This window comes from Bos grunniens, chromosome 13 (assembly GCF_055505025.1).
Source record: "Bos grunniens cultivar Pamir isolate PY7600 chromosome 13, Bosgru_T2T1.0, whole genome shotgun sequence".
Classification (NCBI taxonomy): domain Eukaryota; kingdom Metazoa; phylum Chordata; class Mammalia; order Artiodactyla; family Bovidae; genus Bos; species Bos grunniens.
The window spans coordinates 9721158-9740392 of record NC_141177.1 but is presented as its reverse complement, the minus strand read 5'-3'; the positions used below and the strand labels follow the sequence as shown (position 1 = coordinate 9740392).

General features: G+C 44.9%; 1 protein-coding gene and 2 long non-coding RNA genes across 3 annotated transcripts; 2 read left to right on the top strand and 1 right to left on the bottom strand.

Annotated features, from left to right (window-relative positions):
* The first annotated feature begins 95 nt into the window (after positions 1-95).
* Positions 96-1820, top strand: LOC147360151 (uncharacterized). The gene is made up of 2 exons (XR_015138956.1): positions 96-794; positions 1256-1820. It is a non-coding gene; the product is annotated as an uncharacterized LOC147360151 (long non-coding RNA).
* Positions 1821-7965: 6145 nt separating this feature from the next.
* Positions 7966-17844, bottom strand: LOC147360149 (trophoblast Kunitz domain protein 1-like). Its single transcript, XM_086331613.1, has 6 exons — positions 17688-17844; positions 15235-15318; positions 13982-14053; positions 12513-12611; positions 8994-9189; positions 7966-8541 (listed from the first exon to the last, which is right to left on the bottom strand). Coding segments are annotated over exons 1-6 (546 nt in total). The 5' UTR covers positions 17782-17844; the 3' UTR covers positions 7966-8540.
* Positions 13132-16267, top strand: LOC147360150 (uncharacterized). The gene is made up of 2 exons (XR_015138957.1): positions 13132-13167; positions 15819-16267. It is a non-coding gene; the product is annotated as an uncharacterized LOC147360150 (long non-coding RNA).
* Positions 17845-19235: the final 1391 nt, after the last annotated feature.

The following is a 19235-nucleotide window of genomic DNA, read 5'->3' as shown; positions in this document are numbered from 1 at the left end:
GTTTTTATGGAAGTGTCTTTACCCACTAACAATGCATTCAATCATTAGCTATTGGTGATTGTTCAATCTACAGAGTCAAAAGGTTTCATTAGCAAGATGAAAATTTTATTGTGCTGTGTACTTTTATTTTTTAAATATCTCACTATTGGGATTTTACCAGAAAAAAAATATGTATATGAAAGAAGTACCAAGGTTTAGGAACTCTTCCAGGAAAAGGATGAAAAACAAATACAGTATTTCTTATTATAAATCACAGTATCAATATAGTGTACCCAGCTGAATAACTACTGACACATGGTGAATGTTTTTTACCTGTGTCGTATTGTGTGTTTTTAGGCAGAGTGTTTTGAAACTAATCAAAGGAATCATACCAATTAATCTTAAAATACTTCGTGAAGGAGATGTAAATTTGTACATGATTGCCATATCATGGTCACAACTAGCAATATGAAAATAAGGTCCCAGGAGGCAGATTGTCAAGTGGCTTTTTAATTTGACCAGCCCCACCACCCTAACATTCTCTACTGCAAACCAACTGGTGGTTTCAGTTGACCTTGTAGACCGAGATGTGATGACCATCCTCGTATCTGACCCACTGCCTCTGCCATTCCAGAGGCTTCTCGGGTGGTCTTCTGTCACGAGTCCCTGCAAGGACTGGAAGATTGGGTATTTCTGCAATGCCAAGGCTGGACACTGGAGACCTTTATATATGGTGGCTGTTTGGGGAATCAGAACAACTTCCACACATCACAGGACTGTGTGAAGTCCCGCTGACATGTGTCCGGGTCCCAGAGGTGAGGGAAACGACAGGGCAGTTTGAGGGGAAGGGCTGGGGAAGCAGGCGGAGCTCAGGGCACCACACACCATTCACACCTACATGGTGTCTTTCCTCCTTGCTGTGTCCCAGGAGAAGTGGCTGAATTGTCCTGTGAAACCACACACTGAGCGTGTCCTTCAGGGGCCAGCCTGGCAGAAGGTTATCCGCTGGACTGTCCATCATGATAACTGGAGCCTTCTCACATGCTCCCCCTTTCTAAGATGGGAACACTGAGTCAGCTACTCTAGGAAGCCTGTCTGTAGTGCTTCTGTGCACCCAACCTAGGCTTGGAAAACTCACTTCCTTCTTGTTGGTCATCCCGGCCCCAGGAAGACTGCACATGCACATTTCCGGGAAAGTTTAGGATCGGTCACGATGACAGGTGTCCAGGTCTGGGGCTTCAGTGGTGTCCATCAACAAGTTCCATTCTTTTGGCAGAGGACGTGTGATCTGTGCTCTCTCTGACAAGGATCCATGCAGAGCTGGACTGTGGCTGCTTCTGAAACAGTCAGTCTCCTCCAAGTCTAACGAACTCAAGGCTACACTCCTCAGCAGAACTTTGCCTCTTTCCTTCCACCTGTGGGACTATATACCTTGGTTCTTTCTCATTCACTTTGCTCCAAGCTCCATGAGAGCAAGTCTTCACTTTATCCTAGCCCTTAGCACAGTTCCTGGCACAAAGAAGACTGTTCATAATTATTTGAGGAAGGAAGGGATGAATGCAGGAACACATCATTCAAACCTGAGAACTGTAGAGCCTACGGTTTTTGCCAGGATTTTTGTCTTTACCCCCATTCTCACTCCATCCTCACCTCATCCCCCTCCCCACCGTCACTTCTCTCCCTGTGGATGGCCAGGGTAGAATCTCTGGTATCTGGTTCTTGGCGTAAGTGTTGGGATAGACCTTTTCAGAAAAGAAGCCATCATCCCCCACAATGATGTTGCATTTTCTTTTCTGTATTTTCAAACTAACATATTTTAATAAATTCATATGCAAATTAAACTAACTGGAGTGGAGTCTGGTTGTTTGCAACCAAAAACCGTAACCAACAGGTTCCATGGAAATGGTGGTCCTTCTCACTGTTCTGCAGAGCAGCGCGCACCTCCCCCGTTTTCTTGTCCTCAGGCAAGACCCTGCCAGGTACAGAAAGGCAATCCATCATAGCACCATGCACACTACACAAAAACTCGGGAGACAGACAAATCTACATGAAGGCTTTCATTCTTCACTTCTTGGGCTAGGTCACATTTGGGTGCAAGGTGTCCTCCTGGACTCTCAGAAGGAGTAAAGACATGAGGCTCAGTTGTCCACTTTTCTGAGGACTCCCTCTCCAGAGGGCATGCGTGGGGATGGGGATTCTTACTTCAGGTAAAGAAAGGCAATTACCTTTTTTGTGTCCCAGGCTCTGCCCTAGCATTTTGCCTGCATTATTGTTTTCATCATCCTAGGAATCCTTCAAGGGAGGAAATGGAGGCAGGGAGATGGCTCTTAGCTGCTGTATTTGCTTCCTAACATCGCCAGTCTCCACTGCCCCAAGCAGAGGGACTTTGATGATGCTTTTTGCTCCTGCCTCTGGGAAGATGTAGGATGGAGACAACTTTGGAGGTCAGAGAGTATCTGTTTCATGACAGATGAGTAAAGTGAGGCCTGGGGACCACAGCAAGCACAGTATTTCAATAGACAAGAGCACTGATGATGCCGGTACTGGTACTCACTTCCTTGTAGACTTGGGCAAATTTCTCAACATCTCAGAGCATTAATGTCTTTAGTTATAAAGTAAGGACAATGCTTCTGCTTGTTAATGTTTCTAGCCAGAGACCACTAGAACCACTTCTATTCCTAGTTGAACTAGTTGGGTTTATTATTCACAGCAGGAAGGAACAGGAGTCATCTTGGAAAGCAATATGATCTCTCATTAAGAGAATGTTAGAACTTACAGGATGTGGGCTTGTGTTAGGTGATTTTGGGGAGAGTTCCCGGAAGCTAGCTCTGCTCTGGATGGATGGTGTTAGGAACAGGGCAGTTCTCTGATTGGGTATCTTAATCTTAAGAAGGGAAGACTAGATGGAGTTTAGAGTTGTACTTGGTAAGTCAGCATCTGTCATTCACATGGAGCAGGAGAGGGGGACTTTTGGTCATTTTTGGTGGCTTTTATAATTTAGCCATTTGTGTTTAAACATGAGTGTAGAGTACCCTATTTTTGTCACGACATATCATGATCACAGAATACCCTTATTTGATGTTGATGTTTTGTGAAATATTTACATTCAGCAGGAGAACTAAAGGCCAGCGGTGGTGCCAGGGCTGCTCCTGGAATCAGAGGTTGCGTTTCTCTTTCTCTGTGAAACTCAGAGCATTATCATGAGAAGTAAGAGGATATGATGATATTTGTAAAATGCTTTGCACAAGTGTTGAAACTAAGCCCTCAATGAAAGACTGGTCTGATAACATTGCTGCTAAGTCACTTCAGTTGTGTCCGACTCTGTGTGACCCCATAGACGGCAGCCCACCAGGCTCCTGTCCCTGGGATTCTTCAGGCAACAATACTGGAGTGGGTTGCCATTTTCTTCTCCAGTGCATGAAAGTGAAAGTGAAGTCGCTCAGTCGTATCCGACTCTTAGCAACCCCATGGACTGTAGCCTACCAGGCTCCTCCGTCCATGGGATTTCCCAGGCAAGAGTACTGGAGTGGGGTGCCATTGCCTTCTCCATGGATAACATTAATCGGAGCAAATAAAGTACAAATTATTACTAATAATTTGTTTAATTAATTAATATGTAATAATTAAAAATACTAACTATTATTTATAACAGTTTAATGTTACAGATTCATTACTAATTAGAAGAGTTTGGCTTTCAGTAGGTTTGGATGTTGCTGTGTGATCTTGGGCAAGTCCTTTCACCTCTCTGAGCCAAAGTTTCTTTTTTTGCAAAATAAGGTGCTGGTATCTGTTTTAAGAAAAACAAGGACTCTGCTCTTTTGAGAGTTACATTGATTTTGGTGTAAAGTTCTTCGAACTCCTCAGACCAACACACTTTTAAAAGAACATGGAGTATTAGTTTCCTTCGTTCCCAGTTTTTTAAATGTGTGGTCCAATGCATTTTAAAAAGGGACAAATAAGCATTTTGGGGGGGATGTCATGTTTCATATCCCCTTCAGAAAGTTCCCCGCGATCCAAAGTGTCACTGTTTCATGAAATGGTCCCTTTCTTCCTCAGAGGTAACCTAAAGCACCTTTCCTTCCGTGACAGGCCTCAGTTTGAGTCCCTTGCCCACTCCATGCTGCCCTTTATTTGATCTGCTGGTGTCTCAAAAATGTAGGTGGGTTTGGGGATTTCTCTTGGTTCTCTTTGGGATCAAGTCGCCTGTTCCTTGGGGCTTTCAATGTGGCTCAGTTGTAATGAATCCGTGTGCCAGTGCACGAGATGCAGATTAGGGTCAATTCCTGGGTCGGGAAGATCCCCTGGAGAAGAAAATGACAACCCACTCCAGTATTCTTGCCTAGAGAATCCCACGGACAGAGGAGCCTGGAGGGCTATAGTCTATAGGGGTGGCAGAGTCCGACACGACTGAACACGAACACCCAAACCTGTTCCTCAGCCGTCAGAAACCGCTCTATACGGCCCTCTGGTGGCCGCCTGAGGAAGTGCGATCTCCGCCTGAAGCTGCGCACACTTCCTCCCTGTTCGGCCGGAGCATTGAAGTCTTTTGGTAGCTGTCTTTAAAGTTTGTAGTTGTTGTTGTGTTCGGCCGGAGCATTGAAGTCTTTTGGTAGCTGTCTTTAAAGTTTGTAGTTGTTGTTGCTAGCTTCTGGCTTGGGGGCTGTCTGTGTGCCAGAAGAAAGCTGTGAACTGCAGTGCACGAGGCTGAAGGTTCAGTTGGCAGCTGGGTTGCTGTTGTTGAGTCGCTCAGTCGTGTCGGACTCTTTGCGACCCCATGGAGTGCAGCCAGGTTTCCCTGTCCATCACCAGCTCCCGGAGCTTGCTCAAACTCATATCCATAGAGTCGGTGATGTCATCCAACCATCTCTTCCTCTGTCGTCCTCTTTTCCTCCTGCCTTCAGTCTTTCCCAGCATCAGGGTCTTTTCCAGTGAGTTGGCTCTTTGCATCAAATGGCCAAAGTATTGGAACTTCAGCTTTAGTATCAGTCCTTCCAATGAATATTCAGGGTTGATTTCCTTTAGGATTGACTGATTTGATCTCCTTGCTGTCCAAGGGCCTCTCAAGAACCCTCTCCAACACCACAGTCTGAAAGCATCAATTTGTTGGCACCCAGCCTTCTTTACCGTCCAACTCTCACATCCATACATGACTACTGGAAAAACCATAGCTTTCACTAGCTGGACCTTTGTTGGCAAAGTAATGTCTCTGCTTTTTAACGTGATGTCTAGGTTTGTTGTAGTTTTTCTTCTAAGGAGCAAGTGTTTTTCAGTTTCATGGCTGCAGTCACCATCTGCAGTGATTTTGAAGCCCAAGAAAATAAAGTCTGTCACTGTTTCCATTGTTTCCCCATCTATTTGCCATGAAGTGATGGGACTGGATGCGATGATCTTCGTTTTCTGAATGTTGAGTTTTAAACCAACTTTTTCACTCTCCTCTTTCACTTTTATCAAGAGGCTCCTTAGTTCCTCTTCACTTTCTGCCATAAGTGTGGTGTCATCTGCATATCTGAGGTATTGATATTTCTTCCAACAATCTTGATTCCAGCTTGAGCTCCATCCAGCCCAGCATTTCTCATGATGAACTCTGCATATAAGTTAAATAAGCAGAGTGACAATATACAGCCTTGACGTATTCCTTTCCCAATTCAGAACCAGTCTGTTGTTCCATGTCTGCTTCTAACTGTTGCTTCTTGACCTCCATATAGGTTTTGCAGGAGGCAGGTCAGGTGGTCTGGTATTCCCATCTCTTTAAGAATTTTCCAGTTTGTTGTAATCCACATAGTCAAAGGGTTTAGTGTAATCAATGGAGCAGAAGTAAATGTTTCTCTGGAATTCTCTTGCTTTTTCTATGATCCAGTGAATGTTAGCAATTTGATCCCTGGTTCCTCTGCCTTTCTAAATCCAGCTTGAACATCTGGAAGTTCTCGGTTCATGTACTGTTGAAGCCTGGCTTGAAGGATTTTGAGCATTAGCTTGCTAGTATGTGAAATGAATGAAGTTGGCTGCAAAGTTTGAATGTTCTTTGGTATTGCCCTTCTTTGGGACTGGAATGAAAACTGACCTTTTCCAGTCCTATGGCCATTGCTGAAATTTGGAATTTTCCAAATTTGTGGAACATATTGAGTGCAACACTTTAACAGCATCATCTTTTAGGATTTGAAAAAGCTCACCTGGAATTCCATTACCTCCACTAGCTTTGTTCGTAGTGATGCTTCCTAAGGGCCAATACTGACTTCACGCTCCAGGATATCTGGCTCTAGGTGAGTGATCACACTATCGTGATTATCTGATCATTAATATCTTTTTTTGTATAGTTCTTCTGTGTATTCTTGCCACCTCTTCTTAATATCTTCTGCTTCTGTTAGGTCCATACCATTTCTGTCCTTTATTGTACCCATCATTGCATGAAATATTTCCTTGGTATCTCTAACTTAATACTGCCATAAGTTAATAATTATTGATAGAAGTTAAAGAACTTTTATATTTGCAGTATTACTATTACTCTTATCTATCTAACATTCATTAAAAGGTTACTCTGTCAGTACTTGGACAGACCAAGCATTTAACGAATACAACTCTTTTATTCTCATCATGACTCTATGAGATTGATAGAGAAAAAGAAAAGCAACTTCTGAGTTCCAAGACCTGAGCTGGTACACAATGGTCCTTCTGTTTTTCTGCTCAACATAAACATTTTACAGAACTTCAACATCAAATGAGGCCATTCTGTGTTTGTGAAAGATCTAGAAAAAAATAATACACTGGATAATTATATTTGAGCATTGACAAAAGGAGCTAAATTACAGAAAGCACCAATATGATCAAAGCACCTTCCTATCTTGAATGGCTGCTACTTCTTGACCAAGTACTGCTCTCAGAGCCTCGATCAAGCCTTCCCTTCTTAGATTTAAGATTACGATACTCAATCAGAAAACTACCCCACTGCTTCACAGCCTTCATCCAGAGCAAAGGCAGCTTCCTGAAACCCTCCACCAAATCACCTAATACCACCCACATCCTATAAATTCTTTCTAACATTTTCTTAATAAGACAGCATATTGTTTTCCAAGATGATTCCCATTCCTTGCTCCAGTGAGCAATAAACCCAATGAGTTCAACTAGGAATGGAAGTTCATCTAGGAACAGGGGTGTTTCTACTGGTCTCTGGCTAGAAGTATTAACAAGTAAGATTGTTATCCTTATTTTATAACTGAATAAAGGAAAACTCAGAGATGCTGAGAAATTTGTCCAAGACTCTGAGGAAGTGAGTAACAGCACCAGCACCATCTGTGTTCTCATTTATTTCATTACGGTGCTTGCTGTGGTCCCCATGCCTCACTTTACTGATCCATCGTGAAACAGATACTCTGTTTTCCCAAAGTGCCTCCATTCTACATCTTAGAGGCAGAGCTGGAAAACACCGTCAAAGTGGATCTACTTGGGAGGCTGGGAAGTTGCTGTGTTAGGAAATGAATGCAGCAGCCAAGTGTCATCTCCATGCCTCCATTTCCTCCCTTGAAGGATTCTTAGGAAGATTATAGAAAAATGCAGGGAAAATGCTAACACAGAGCCTGAGGCACTAAAAGGTAGTTGTCTTTCTGTAACTGAACTAAGAAGCCCCCTCCCCACATGCGACATCAGGGAATCGGATTTCTTAGAAAAGTGGACAACTGAGCCTCATGCCCATTCTCCTTCTGCGAGTTCAGGAGGACAACCTGCTCCCAAACTTGACTGAACTTAGAAGCATGAAATAAAAGCTGTCATGTTGAGGTGTGTGTCTAGCACGCTTCTGTGTAGCTTGGTGTGGCTACTAAGAGGTCAGTGAGGCTATAACAGGTTTGCTTCTTGTACCTGGTAGGGCACAGTCTCTGGACAGGGAATTTGGAGGTGCCCACTGCTCTGCAGAACAGTGAGGAGGACCACTATTTCCATGGACCTTATTGGTTAAGGTTTGTAGTTGCAAACAACAGGCTCCACTCCAGTCAGTTTAATTTTAATATGCATTTATTTAAATATAACCCACAGTGTTTGAAGTTACAGAAAGGAAAATGCAGCATCATTCTGGGGTTTAGGGGCTTCTTTATCCCAAACTCTTCTCTCAGTATGGATGCTGAGAACTGGATGCTGGAAATACCACCTTGGCCACCCACGAGGAGAGCAGTGATGGTGGGCAGGGGGATGAAGGTGAGGATGCCGTGAGGATGGGGGTGAAAATGAAAATCCTGTGATAAAGCGCAGGCTCTGCAGTCACTCTGGTCATGGGGAGTGTGCTCCTACATCCCTTCCTTCCTTCCTCAAGTAGAACTGTCTCTTTGGTGTCAGGAACTGTGCTAAGTGTTTGGGATAAAGGGAGGACATGTTCTCATGGTGCTGAGAGCTAACTGGATGAGACAGAAAAGGCATGTAGACCGTGGAAGAGAGGAAATAGGCTGGCTCTGCTGTGGAGGGTAGGGGAGAGAAGAACTGCGAGGAGACCTAATGGTTTAGAAGCAGCCATGGCCTAGCTCTGCAGGGGTCCTCCTCGGACTTCACATTTTCTGGGAGACACTCTTCGCGTGTCCTCTGCAAAAAGAAAGGAACTTGCTAAGTGCCATCATTTGCAGCCCCAGACCTGGACACTGGTCATCTTGACAGATCCTAGATTTTCCAAAAATATAGAAGCAGAGTCCTCATGACCCAAATGGCCTACAAGAAAGAAGTGAACTTTCCAAGCCTAGGTGGGGCACTCAGGAGCACTGCAGACCTGCCCTGGAGGGTGGCTGAAGCAGTGTTCCCATCTAAGAAAGAAGAGCATGTGATCAGGCTGAGATGACCACAAAGAGGCCTCCGGGGTTGACCTCCTGCCATCCTCTCCCTGGAGAACTCGCTCAGTGTGGTTTCACAGGACTCTGCAGCCTCTCCTCCTGGCAGCAGCGAGGAGGAAGACACTGTGCAGGGTGAATGGTGTGTGGCCCCCTGAGCTCCGCCCCTTTCCCCAGCCCTTCCCTCCCCCTGTGCCCTGGCCCCTGTCTTACCACAGGGAACCAGCCCCTTGACCACAGGTCTCCATGCAGTCCTCTAATGTTAGGAAGTTGTTTTTGTTCCCTCCGAGGCTGCCATATGTGAACGGCTCACAGTGACCGGTCTTGGCATTGTAGAAGTACCTGGGCATCTTAGTAGTGCCGTGACCTACCACTTTGGGCTCCAGGCAGAAGGCAGGCCTAGAATCTGCTGGAATGAGAGGGCAGTTGTCAGTTATGTGGACGGTCATCACTGCTCCGTACAAGGCCAACAACTAGAACCATCAGTTTGTTTGGAATAGAGAATATTAGGGTTGTGGAGGTCAAATTGAAAAGCCTATTTGAAAACCTCCTTTTTTGGATGAATTATGAATGTTACTGGGGGTGACATGATGTAGTAATCATGTGCAAACATATGTGTCTTCATGAAGCCTTTTAAGAAAATCTGGCATAATGCCTTTGAAAAGCCTTAAAACTTCTGTAGGACTTCCCTGGTGATCCCGTGGTTAAGACTCTACCGTGCAATGCCTGAGGCCAAGGTTCAATCCCTTGTCAGGGAACTAAAGTCCCAAATGCTGTAGACACTAAGTCGACAGACTATAACTACTGAGCCTGGGACCCGCAACTAATAACCAGCCCACCCAAATAAATACATAAATGCTCAAAAAAGAAAAACAAAAAAACAAAAACCTCCACAAGTGTACAACAACAACAGGACAAAGGTAAAAAATATTCCCTATATGTCAATAATTACTGGGTCTGGATACCTGAGTTTTATAATACTATTAATATCCTCTGTGTTATGTGTGTGGTAAAAGCTTTCCATCATTAATAAAAATTGTGAAGGAATCGTGCTATAATGGAAAAAGGCATGAAGAAAACATAACACTGTGTTTGCTTCAGTTATTTCATGGGGATTCTATGAATGAATATTGATACTATATATTGTGTATATAAGGAGAAATATACATATTTGTTTTTTCATTGTTTTCCTGATGCTGATCCTAAAAATCTTGGTATTTCTTTTGTGATGAGAGCAATAACAGTGTCCTTTGATATGTGAAGTGGTTGAGTTTGGAAAGACTCTAATGAGCCCAGAATGGGCTCTGATTGCACAGGAAAGGTCTGCCTACCGGGGGGGTGGGCACTTTCATTCCACCCTTCCCCTGGTCTTCTATCCACTGCTCCTCTCCTTCGCTCAACCTCAGGGAGGGTAATGGAGCTGTCTGTTGAATGACCTCCAATGGCTAATGATTTAATGCATCATGACTAGGTAATGACGCCTCCATAGAAACTTCAACAGAGCAAGACATTCATGTTATTCAAGAGACCTGGGATCCACTCAGGGAATAACACTGCTCACTGGGGCTTTGTCTCTGCTCTTTACCCCCTCGAGGCCACTCTCTGAACTGCAGCCTGAAGGATTCTGTTATTATTCTGTCCTTCCGCATGGCTCCATCACGACCAATCCCTCAGTGAGTCCCTTTTTCTCTGAGAGTCAAATTCTGATTCTTAAAAAGTCCTACAAGCGTTCTCTCTACCTGCTCCCATGGCCTCGATGCCTCATCCCCTTCTACTCGTTTCCCCTCATATAAACCCTCTCATATCCAGCTACCCTGGTCCCTTCTGTTGCTCAGACACAACCAGGCACGTTATTTCTGCAGCTCTGCTCAGTGCCTCCTTATCACAAAGGGTTTCCTTGACCCTGTAGAGAAAAAGGACAGCATTGTTTCTCTGCCTTGCTCTCTATCTTCAAGAAACTGATAACCTACCATAGGATTTCTCCCCTTTGCTATTTTTATGTCATCCTCCAAGAAGGCAAATTACTTTGCCATGTTTTTTTGATAGCTGTGTCCCCATCCCCAAGAACAGTGCTTTAAAGGGACTTACTCACTCCCATTTTCATTCTCTCCACAAGTGCAAGGTCATCAAATAGAATGGGTATAATTGATTTCCTTTTAGTACAAAATCACCTTGATAATGGGGCACATCAACACAAAGGTCAATCTCCCTCTAACATTCAGTCTCCTGAGAGGATAATAAAAGAGTCTGTCCTGGTAATCGTTAACCCTGAAGCCTCTGAACCCAGATATTTATGGATTTTTAAGGAGGTTTTCAATAGAGAGCCACTTTGATTAAATTAGTGGCCATTGCTCATTGATCTCGATCTCAGAGCCTGCCCCTCTCCCCAGAGGGGCTGGCAAGAAATTGGTGAAATTTCCAACCTCTGAATGGGTGTTTGAGTTTTTTGGCAGACAACCCAGAACCTGAAGTTTCCTGGGTTGCTTTCCCTGAGTGGTCTCATGGTCTATCAAAGAAAGTAAGTTCCAAGAGTTTCAGGATGCCTGGACCATGAACCAGGACAAGGATCAAATATAGATCAAATATATGAACAATAAAATAATAGTCAAAAGAGGACAAATGAAAGGGCCTGGAGACTTTACTCATATTTTCTCAGCCTAGGTCCCACGAGACAAACTACACAAGGGCTGTGTTTTTGCGCTCTTGAAGTTGATCTGCTCAGTGGTCCCACTCTTTCTGCTTATTTTTAATAATAGAGGTATAATCATTATTTGAGCCCTCAGGATGTTTTCTTGCAAGGATAAACTTCTTCAGATTAACGCGTTGGTGGAAAATGGGCAAAATTGGTCATGAAATGTGAACAGATTCTTTATATTCACGACTGGTAAACTGTTCAGAGAACTCATGTAACATTTTCCCCTGTTGAGGAAACTGCAGATGACTTGCCCCAGGACACAAGCATGTGGGTGGTAGGGTCAGGACAGGTAACTTATGATGTCACAACCCATCGATTACAATACCTGATTCCACCAGGAGTTCGGAAAATACAGCTTACTTGTAAGAGTTTCTGGATGCAGTGTCCTACTTTTATTACTTCCCCATCCCAAGCTTCATCTAAGCCCCCACCTCACAGGGCAGAGTGAGCTTGGGTTAAACCCTGACAGCGAATATGTGGCGTCTCTACCAACATCAACCAATTCCCCAGATACCTGCTGGGCATCCCCCAGTCAACTGACGCCTGATGTGAAATCTGTGCAGTTAATGCAGATCTCACGGGACGAGGGCTCAAGACTGTCCTCACTTTATAGAGCCAGTCACGTGTTCCCTTGTTACTTACACTTGTGACCAAACGGTTAAAATGTGGAGGTTCCATGACATCACTTCCAAGTTTAACAACTGAATGGAACTGATGATAAAACTTAGGAAAACCCTTACTGTTCTCAGATGAATATACATGAAAAGTTCACAAATAGTGAAATGGAGGGGACGTGTAGAGCAAAGGGGGAGTGGAGGTGTGTGGAGCCTCCATGTCTCAGTGAACACAGCACCCTCACATCACGTACTTGTGTTCACCACCCAGGAAACTCTCTGAACTTTAATATTTTTACATTTTTTTGAGGTTTCAAGAAGTAGGCTTATTGATTGAATCATTGGCCACTGGCCATTGGCCGGTGGTGACTGATCTCAGTCTCAGTGCCCTTTCCTCTCCCCAGAGGCACAGAAAGTACAAACCTTTATTCTTCTCACTGAGTATTAATTGCTGAGTATTGAATGTTGGGGACTCCTCTACTGTGTGGTTCTTGAGTTGTGCTCCGGAAGTCTTCACATGACCTATGAAGGAAAGTAAATTTCAAGAGTTTCAGGAGGCCTGGTCCATGAAACAGGATAAGGATCAAACATGGATAAGATAATAACAGTCAAAAAAAAAGACAAGGGAAAGGGCCTGGAGACTTTAACAACCATATCAGCATTGGTCCCACAGCCTACCACACGAGGGCTGTTACTTGCTCTCCCTGCCTTTGCTCTCCTCTGTGGTTCCACATCTTTTGATTAGTTTTAATAATAGAGGAATAACCATTATTTGATAAAGAAATATTTTTACTTGTCCAAAGCAAGTAGGCAGAGAATTTTTTTTCAGATTTAATACACCATAGTGGAAAATGGACAAATCTGGCCATGAAATGTGAATAAACTATTTATTTACATGATTTGTCATCTGTTCAAAGAACTCATGTAACGTGTTTCCCCTGTTCAGATGAGGAAACTGCAGATGGCTTGCCCCAGGACACAATCATGTGGGTAGTAGGGTCAGGAAAAGATACCGTGAGGTCGCAACCCATCGATACACTACCTGATCCTGCTAGGAGCTTGAAAATACCGATAACTGGTAAGTGTTTCTGGGAGCCGGGTCCTACTTTCCCTACTCACCTCTCCCCAAGCCTCATGTGAGCCCTCAAATCACAAGGGAAGGTGAGTCCGTGTTTTTTCCTGAAGCGAAATACGTGGTTTCTGCACTAACACCATCCGGTTCCCAAGATCCGATGGGAGAACCAGTTAATTGACTTCTGACACAAAATCTGTGGAGTTTGGGCCGATGCCACAGGTTGGGGGATCTAGATTGTCCTCTCTTCAGAAGCCAGCCATGTGGTCTCAAGTCACTCATGCTTCTGACCAAATGACTAAAAATGAGAGTTTCTGTGACCCCACCTCCACGCACAATAATCAGGGGAACTGGTGACTGATCTCGGGAATACTCTTACTGTTCTCAATCAATGTACAGGGTAAAACTCAGAAAGAATGAAATGCAGGAGATCTGTACTGATCCCGGGAACACTCTTACTGTTCTCAATCGATGTACAGGGTAAAACTCAGAAAGAATGAAATGCAGGAGATCTGTACTGATCCCGGGAACACTCTTACTGTTCTCAATCGATGTACAGGATAAAACTCAGAAGGAATGAAATGCAGGAGATCTGTAGGGCGAAGGGGAGTGGAGATGTGCAAAGCCTCCATGCCCTGGTTAGATGAGCACCCTCATATAACCTCCTTTTGTCACCGTCCCAAACGCTCTCTGAATGCCAGTATTCTGGATTTTTAATGAGGTTTCACTAAATAGGCACACTGATGGAATCATTGGCCAGTGGTGACTGACCTCAATCTCAGTGCCCTCCCCTTTCCCCACAGGAGCAGAAAGTTCAAACCTTTATTCCCTTCACGCATTGCTTTAACCACTTCACGTATGAAACCGGATCCCGCGTTGGCAATCTTGGCACCTAGGAAAGACAAAAATGCCACAGTTTTCAGGAGTCTGAGACCATGAACCCGGACAAGGTTCAAATATGGATAATAAAATGATAGTCCAAAGTGGACAAGGGAAAAGGCCTGGAGACTTTGCTAATGTTATATCAGCCTTGTCCCAGGAGCCAGCCACACAAGGGCTGTGTTTCATGCTTTCCCTGCAATTGCTCTGCTCAGTGGTCCCAGGTCTTTGGGATTTATTATTATAGTAGAGGGATAATCATTATTTGACACATAAATATTCTTTCTCACCCCAAAGCAGTAGGTAGAAATATCTTTTCAAATGAACATATCCTGGTGGAAAATGAGCAAAATTGGCCACGAAGTGTGAATAAACTCTTTGTATTTATGACTGGTAATATGTTCAAAGAACCCATGTAACAGGTGTCTGCTGTTCAGATGATTTCCCCCAGGACACATGGCATGTGGGTGGCAGGGTCAGGACAAGATACTGCCCTGTCACAATCCATCTGACGTACTATCCTATTCTCCCAGAAGCTCTGAGAGTACCGATAACTGGTAACAGCTTCTGGGTGCAGTGTCCTGCCTTCATTACTCCCCTGTCCCCAGGACTCACCCGAGCTCCCAAAGCACAGGGAGACTGAGTCTGGTTTTCCCTGAGACCACATCTGTGGTGTCTCTAGAAACAACATGCAATTCCTCCAAACACCCACTGGGTGTCCAACAGGGCAATTTAATTCTGATAAGAAATGAGGGGAGTTAGTACAGATTCTGCATGTTGAGGGCTCAAACTGTTCTCAGCTCAGATGATAGGCGTGTTGTCCCGATTCACTCATGATTTGACAAAGGGTCTAAAACTGGGAAGTTCCCTTACCCCACCTTGGTGTTCAATAATGCAATAGATCTGACGACCAGACTCAGGAAGACCACTCTCATAGAGATCTCATGTTATCATAAAGGATAAATCTTGGCACAGCAATGTGAGTGAGAGGTGCAGGGAAAAGTGGAAGTGGAGGTGTGGGGACCCTCACATCACCGCCGTGTGTTACCACCCCAAACACTCTCTGAATGCCCACATTTATGGACTCTTATTGAGGTTTCACTAAACAGGCGTATTGATTGAATCATTGGCCAGTGGCACCTGTTCTCAATCTCAGTGCCCTCTCCTCTCCCCGGAGTTGCAGAAAGTTCGCACCTGTAGCCACACCACGGATGATATTTTTAATCATATCTTTTGTTGAATGCTTCTTAGGTCCCCGTCTATGACTTGTCTCCAGACCTATGAAAGACAGTAAATTCAGAGAGTTTCAGGAGACCTGGGCCATGAACCAAGGCAAGGATCAGATATGGAGAATAAAAGAATAGTCAACAGTGGACAAGGCAGGAAGCAAATATGTAAAATAAAATAATAGTCAAAAGGGGACAAGGGAAAGGGCCTGGAGACTTTACTAATACTGTATCAACCTTGGTCCCAGAAGGCAACCACACAGGGCTGTGTTTCTTGTTTTCTCTGCAGTGGCTCTGCTCATTCATCCCAGGTCTTTCTGGTTATTTTTCATAAATAAAAGAATACTCATTATTTGACACCCAAATATTCTTTCTTGCCCAGGACCAGTAGGTAGACAAGTTATTTTCAGATTAATTAACATATCTTGGTTAAAAATGCACAAAGTTCACTACTTGCAAAGAGTTGAAATGTGTTTCACCTGTTTATATTCATGACTGGTAATCTGTTCAAACTAGTCAATCCTAAAGGAAATCAACCCTAAATATTCATAGAAAAGGCTAATGCTGAAGCTGAAGCTCCAATACTGTGGCCACCTGATACAAAGAACTGATTCACAGGAAAAGACCCTGATGCTGGGAAAGATTGATTGAAGGCAGGAGGAGAAGGGGATGACAGAAGATGAGATGGTTGGATGGCATCACTGACTCAGTGGACATGAGTTTGAGCAAGCTCCGGGAGATGGTGAAGCACAGGGAAACCTGGTGTCCATGGGGTTGCAAAGAGTTGGACATGACTGAGCAACTGAAGGAAAACAACAAATCTGTTCAAAAACCCATGTAACCTGTGTTCCCTGTTCAGATGAGAAAATTGCAGATGAGTTGCCCAGGAAACATGGCACGTGGGCGGCAGGGCCAGGACTAGATACTATCATGTACAACGCATTGGATACACTGCCTGATTCTGCCAGGAACTCTGAAAATAAAGATAACTGAGAACAGTTTCTGGGTGCCACGTGTACTTTCGTTACTCCCCACTTTTGGAGCATCGCTTGAGCCCCGAAATCATAGAGGAGAGTGAGTCTAGGTTTCCCTGACACCAAATATGTGGTGCCTCTACCAATAGCAAGCAATTCCCAAACAGCCACTGGGTGCCCACCAAGAAATTCACTTCTGTTTCAAATCCATGGAATTACTGCAGATTCTTCAGGTTGAGTGCTCAAGACTCTCCTCAGTTCAGATGCCAGCCATGAGGTCCTGAGTCACTCACTCATGCTTGTGACCAAATGGCTAAAATCAGGGCCCCTATGACCCCACCTTCAAATTCAACTACTGAATAGAGCTGGCAGCTGACCCTAGGAAAACCCTTGCTTGCTATACCCGGATTAATATACAAAATAAAACTCAAGGCAGCACAAGGGAGGCGATGTGCAGGGCGAAGGGGGGTGGGCGTGTGCCCAGCCCCCGTGCTCTAGTGAGCACAGCACTCTCACAGCACCTCCCTGTGTCCACCATCCTGCAAGCTCTCTGAGCCCAGTAGTTAAGTACTTCTTTCCAGAGCTCACTAAACAGGCATATTGGTTGGATCATCTGCCTTTGGTAATTGATCTCGCTCTCAGTTCCCTCCCCTGTCCTCAGGGGTGCTGGAGTGAGAGGTGGTGAAAACTATACCCTTTAAATGGGTGTTTGAGGTTTCTTGGAGACCAGCCTCATCTTGAAGGTGCCTTGAGTCACCTTTAGTGACTCATCTCATAACCTGTAAAGTCAGCAAATTCCAAGAGTTTTAGGAGGCCTTGGCCATGTCATGAGAAGGATCAAATATAGATCTTTTTATTACTACACTATAGTGAGGTTCAGGGACAAGGCAGGGACCAGGAATAGAGAGTCTCACAAATGGGGTTCCTAATCTGGTAGATTTAGGTGGGATATATATATCCCATATATACATATATACACACATATATACATATATATATTTAATATATTTCCTCATGAGAGTCATAATGTCAGTGGAGTTGAAAGCTTACAACTTCAGCCTTCCCTGGTGGTCCAGTAGTTAAGAATCCACCTGCCAATGCAGAGAACAGGGATTGATCCCTGGTTTGGGAAGATTCCACGTGCCTCATTGCAACTAAGCAGGTGAACCACAATTACTGAGCCCAGATACCTCAAGCCCCTGCTCTGCAATGAGAGAAGCCACAATGAGAAGCCCATACACTGCAACCAGAGTAGCCCTGGTTACTAGACAATGTCATCGCATAGCCAGTAAGTCCAACACAGCAAACCCAAACAAAAATCCTGCCCAGCATGACAGGAGAAATCCAGAAAGGGTTGGCAGTACTCACCCCACACCTGCCCTGCCCCCTTCCATAGACTTCCATCATTTCCCTCCAGTCTGTAGAGGAGAGGTGAGGCTGGACCTACCTTCATGCTGGATATGGTGTATGTTCACCAGGGTGCTGTCCACCAGGATAACCAGGAGGAAGAGAAGGGCTGCGGAGAGGCAGAGCCGGTTCATCTTCGTGGCCTTGCAGGAGGGCTCCTGAGGATGCTGGGGATGCACTGAGCTTTAATATCCTGGCTGGGGGGTGGGATCAGGTGATGAGGAAGGGAGTGGGCAAGGGGAGGAGCTGGGTCAGTCCTGTTTATTGCGTAATCTCCCTACAAAACTATGCCTCTGGCTTCTCTCTACAGGGGCCTAAAGTCCAGTAAAAGTACTTCTCAGATTTGACTCTACCTGTGGGTCTCCTGTAAACACAGATAGTGATTCTAATATGTTGACTCAGGGAGCATCCCAGGACCTAGAGCAGTGCATGGCATGTGATAGATAGTGAGTGGATGAGACAAATCACAGGACCTATAAGTGAACAGCAGTGTGTGAGCTCAGGTCCTTCTTTCAGCCTCCTGCAGGTGTCATCTCACCTGGACCTCAATGCCCTGACCCCCTCACCTAGCACAGATGACAGGTGTGACACAGGCCACCTTCCTGCAACCACTGTCACAGCTTCTGCACTGGATGGACACTTACTGTCTATCAGACACTGGTCCAGGCAGGAACTTAGCTGGGGAAGCTGATGTCCTCCTGGGCTGTGACCCTCCAGTGTGTTCACTCTGGTTACAGCATGAGTACTGGAATCATGGAATATTGAGGGAATACTGATGCTGTCACTATAAAGAAATATCAATTCCTATTCTTGGCACAGAGCTCCTAACACTGCTGGAGTTTCCTGAGAGATGAGAGAAACAAGGAGACTTTTGTCATGTGAGGGAAGGGGCTAGTAAACACTCAGTCTAAACCAAGGATGGAGTGTGTTATCAGGGTAATCAACACTTGATTGGGGGAGTGGGAATTCTCATTTCCACCTTTCCTCTTTCCCTGCCCCCACACCTCAGGGAGGGGTGAGAGGTGGAGGGCGAATCCATCACAAATGCCTAAAGATTGAATGATTTGTGATGAAGTCTCCACAGAAACCTCAACAAAGCAAGTCATTTATGATCTAAAAAACTGAGATCTACTCAAGGAACAACACAGGTACACACTCCACCATGGCTCACTGGACCACTGCGGCAGCCTGCCCAGGGGCCTTTGTCTCTGTTCTTATTTCCGAGGAGCCACTCTCCACTCTGCAGACTCAGGGATCCTCTTAAAACTTGAATCCTATTGCATGGCTCCCATGACCAATCCCTCAGTGACTCCTCAGCTCTCTCAGAGTCAAATTTGGATTCTTATAAAGTCCTACAAAGCTCCTCATGACCTACCCCCGTGGCCTCTCTGCCTCATCCCCTTCCACTCCCCTCCCTTTACCCGCTCAGCTGCAGCCACCCTGGTCCTGGCTGCTGCTCAAACACATCAGTCTCATTTTTGGCAGCCTCTGCTCAAGGTCTCCTTATTCCAGAGTGTTTCTCTGACCCTCTACAGTCTCCTGAATTCCCATCACTCTCTTTCTTCACAACACTCATCACTATCTGCCA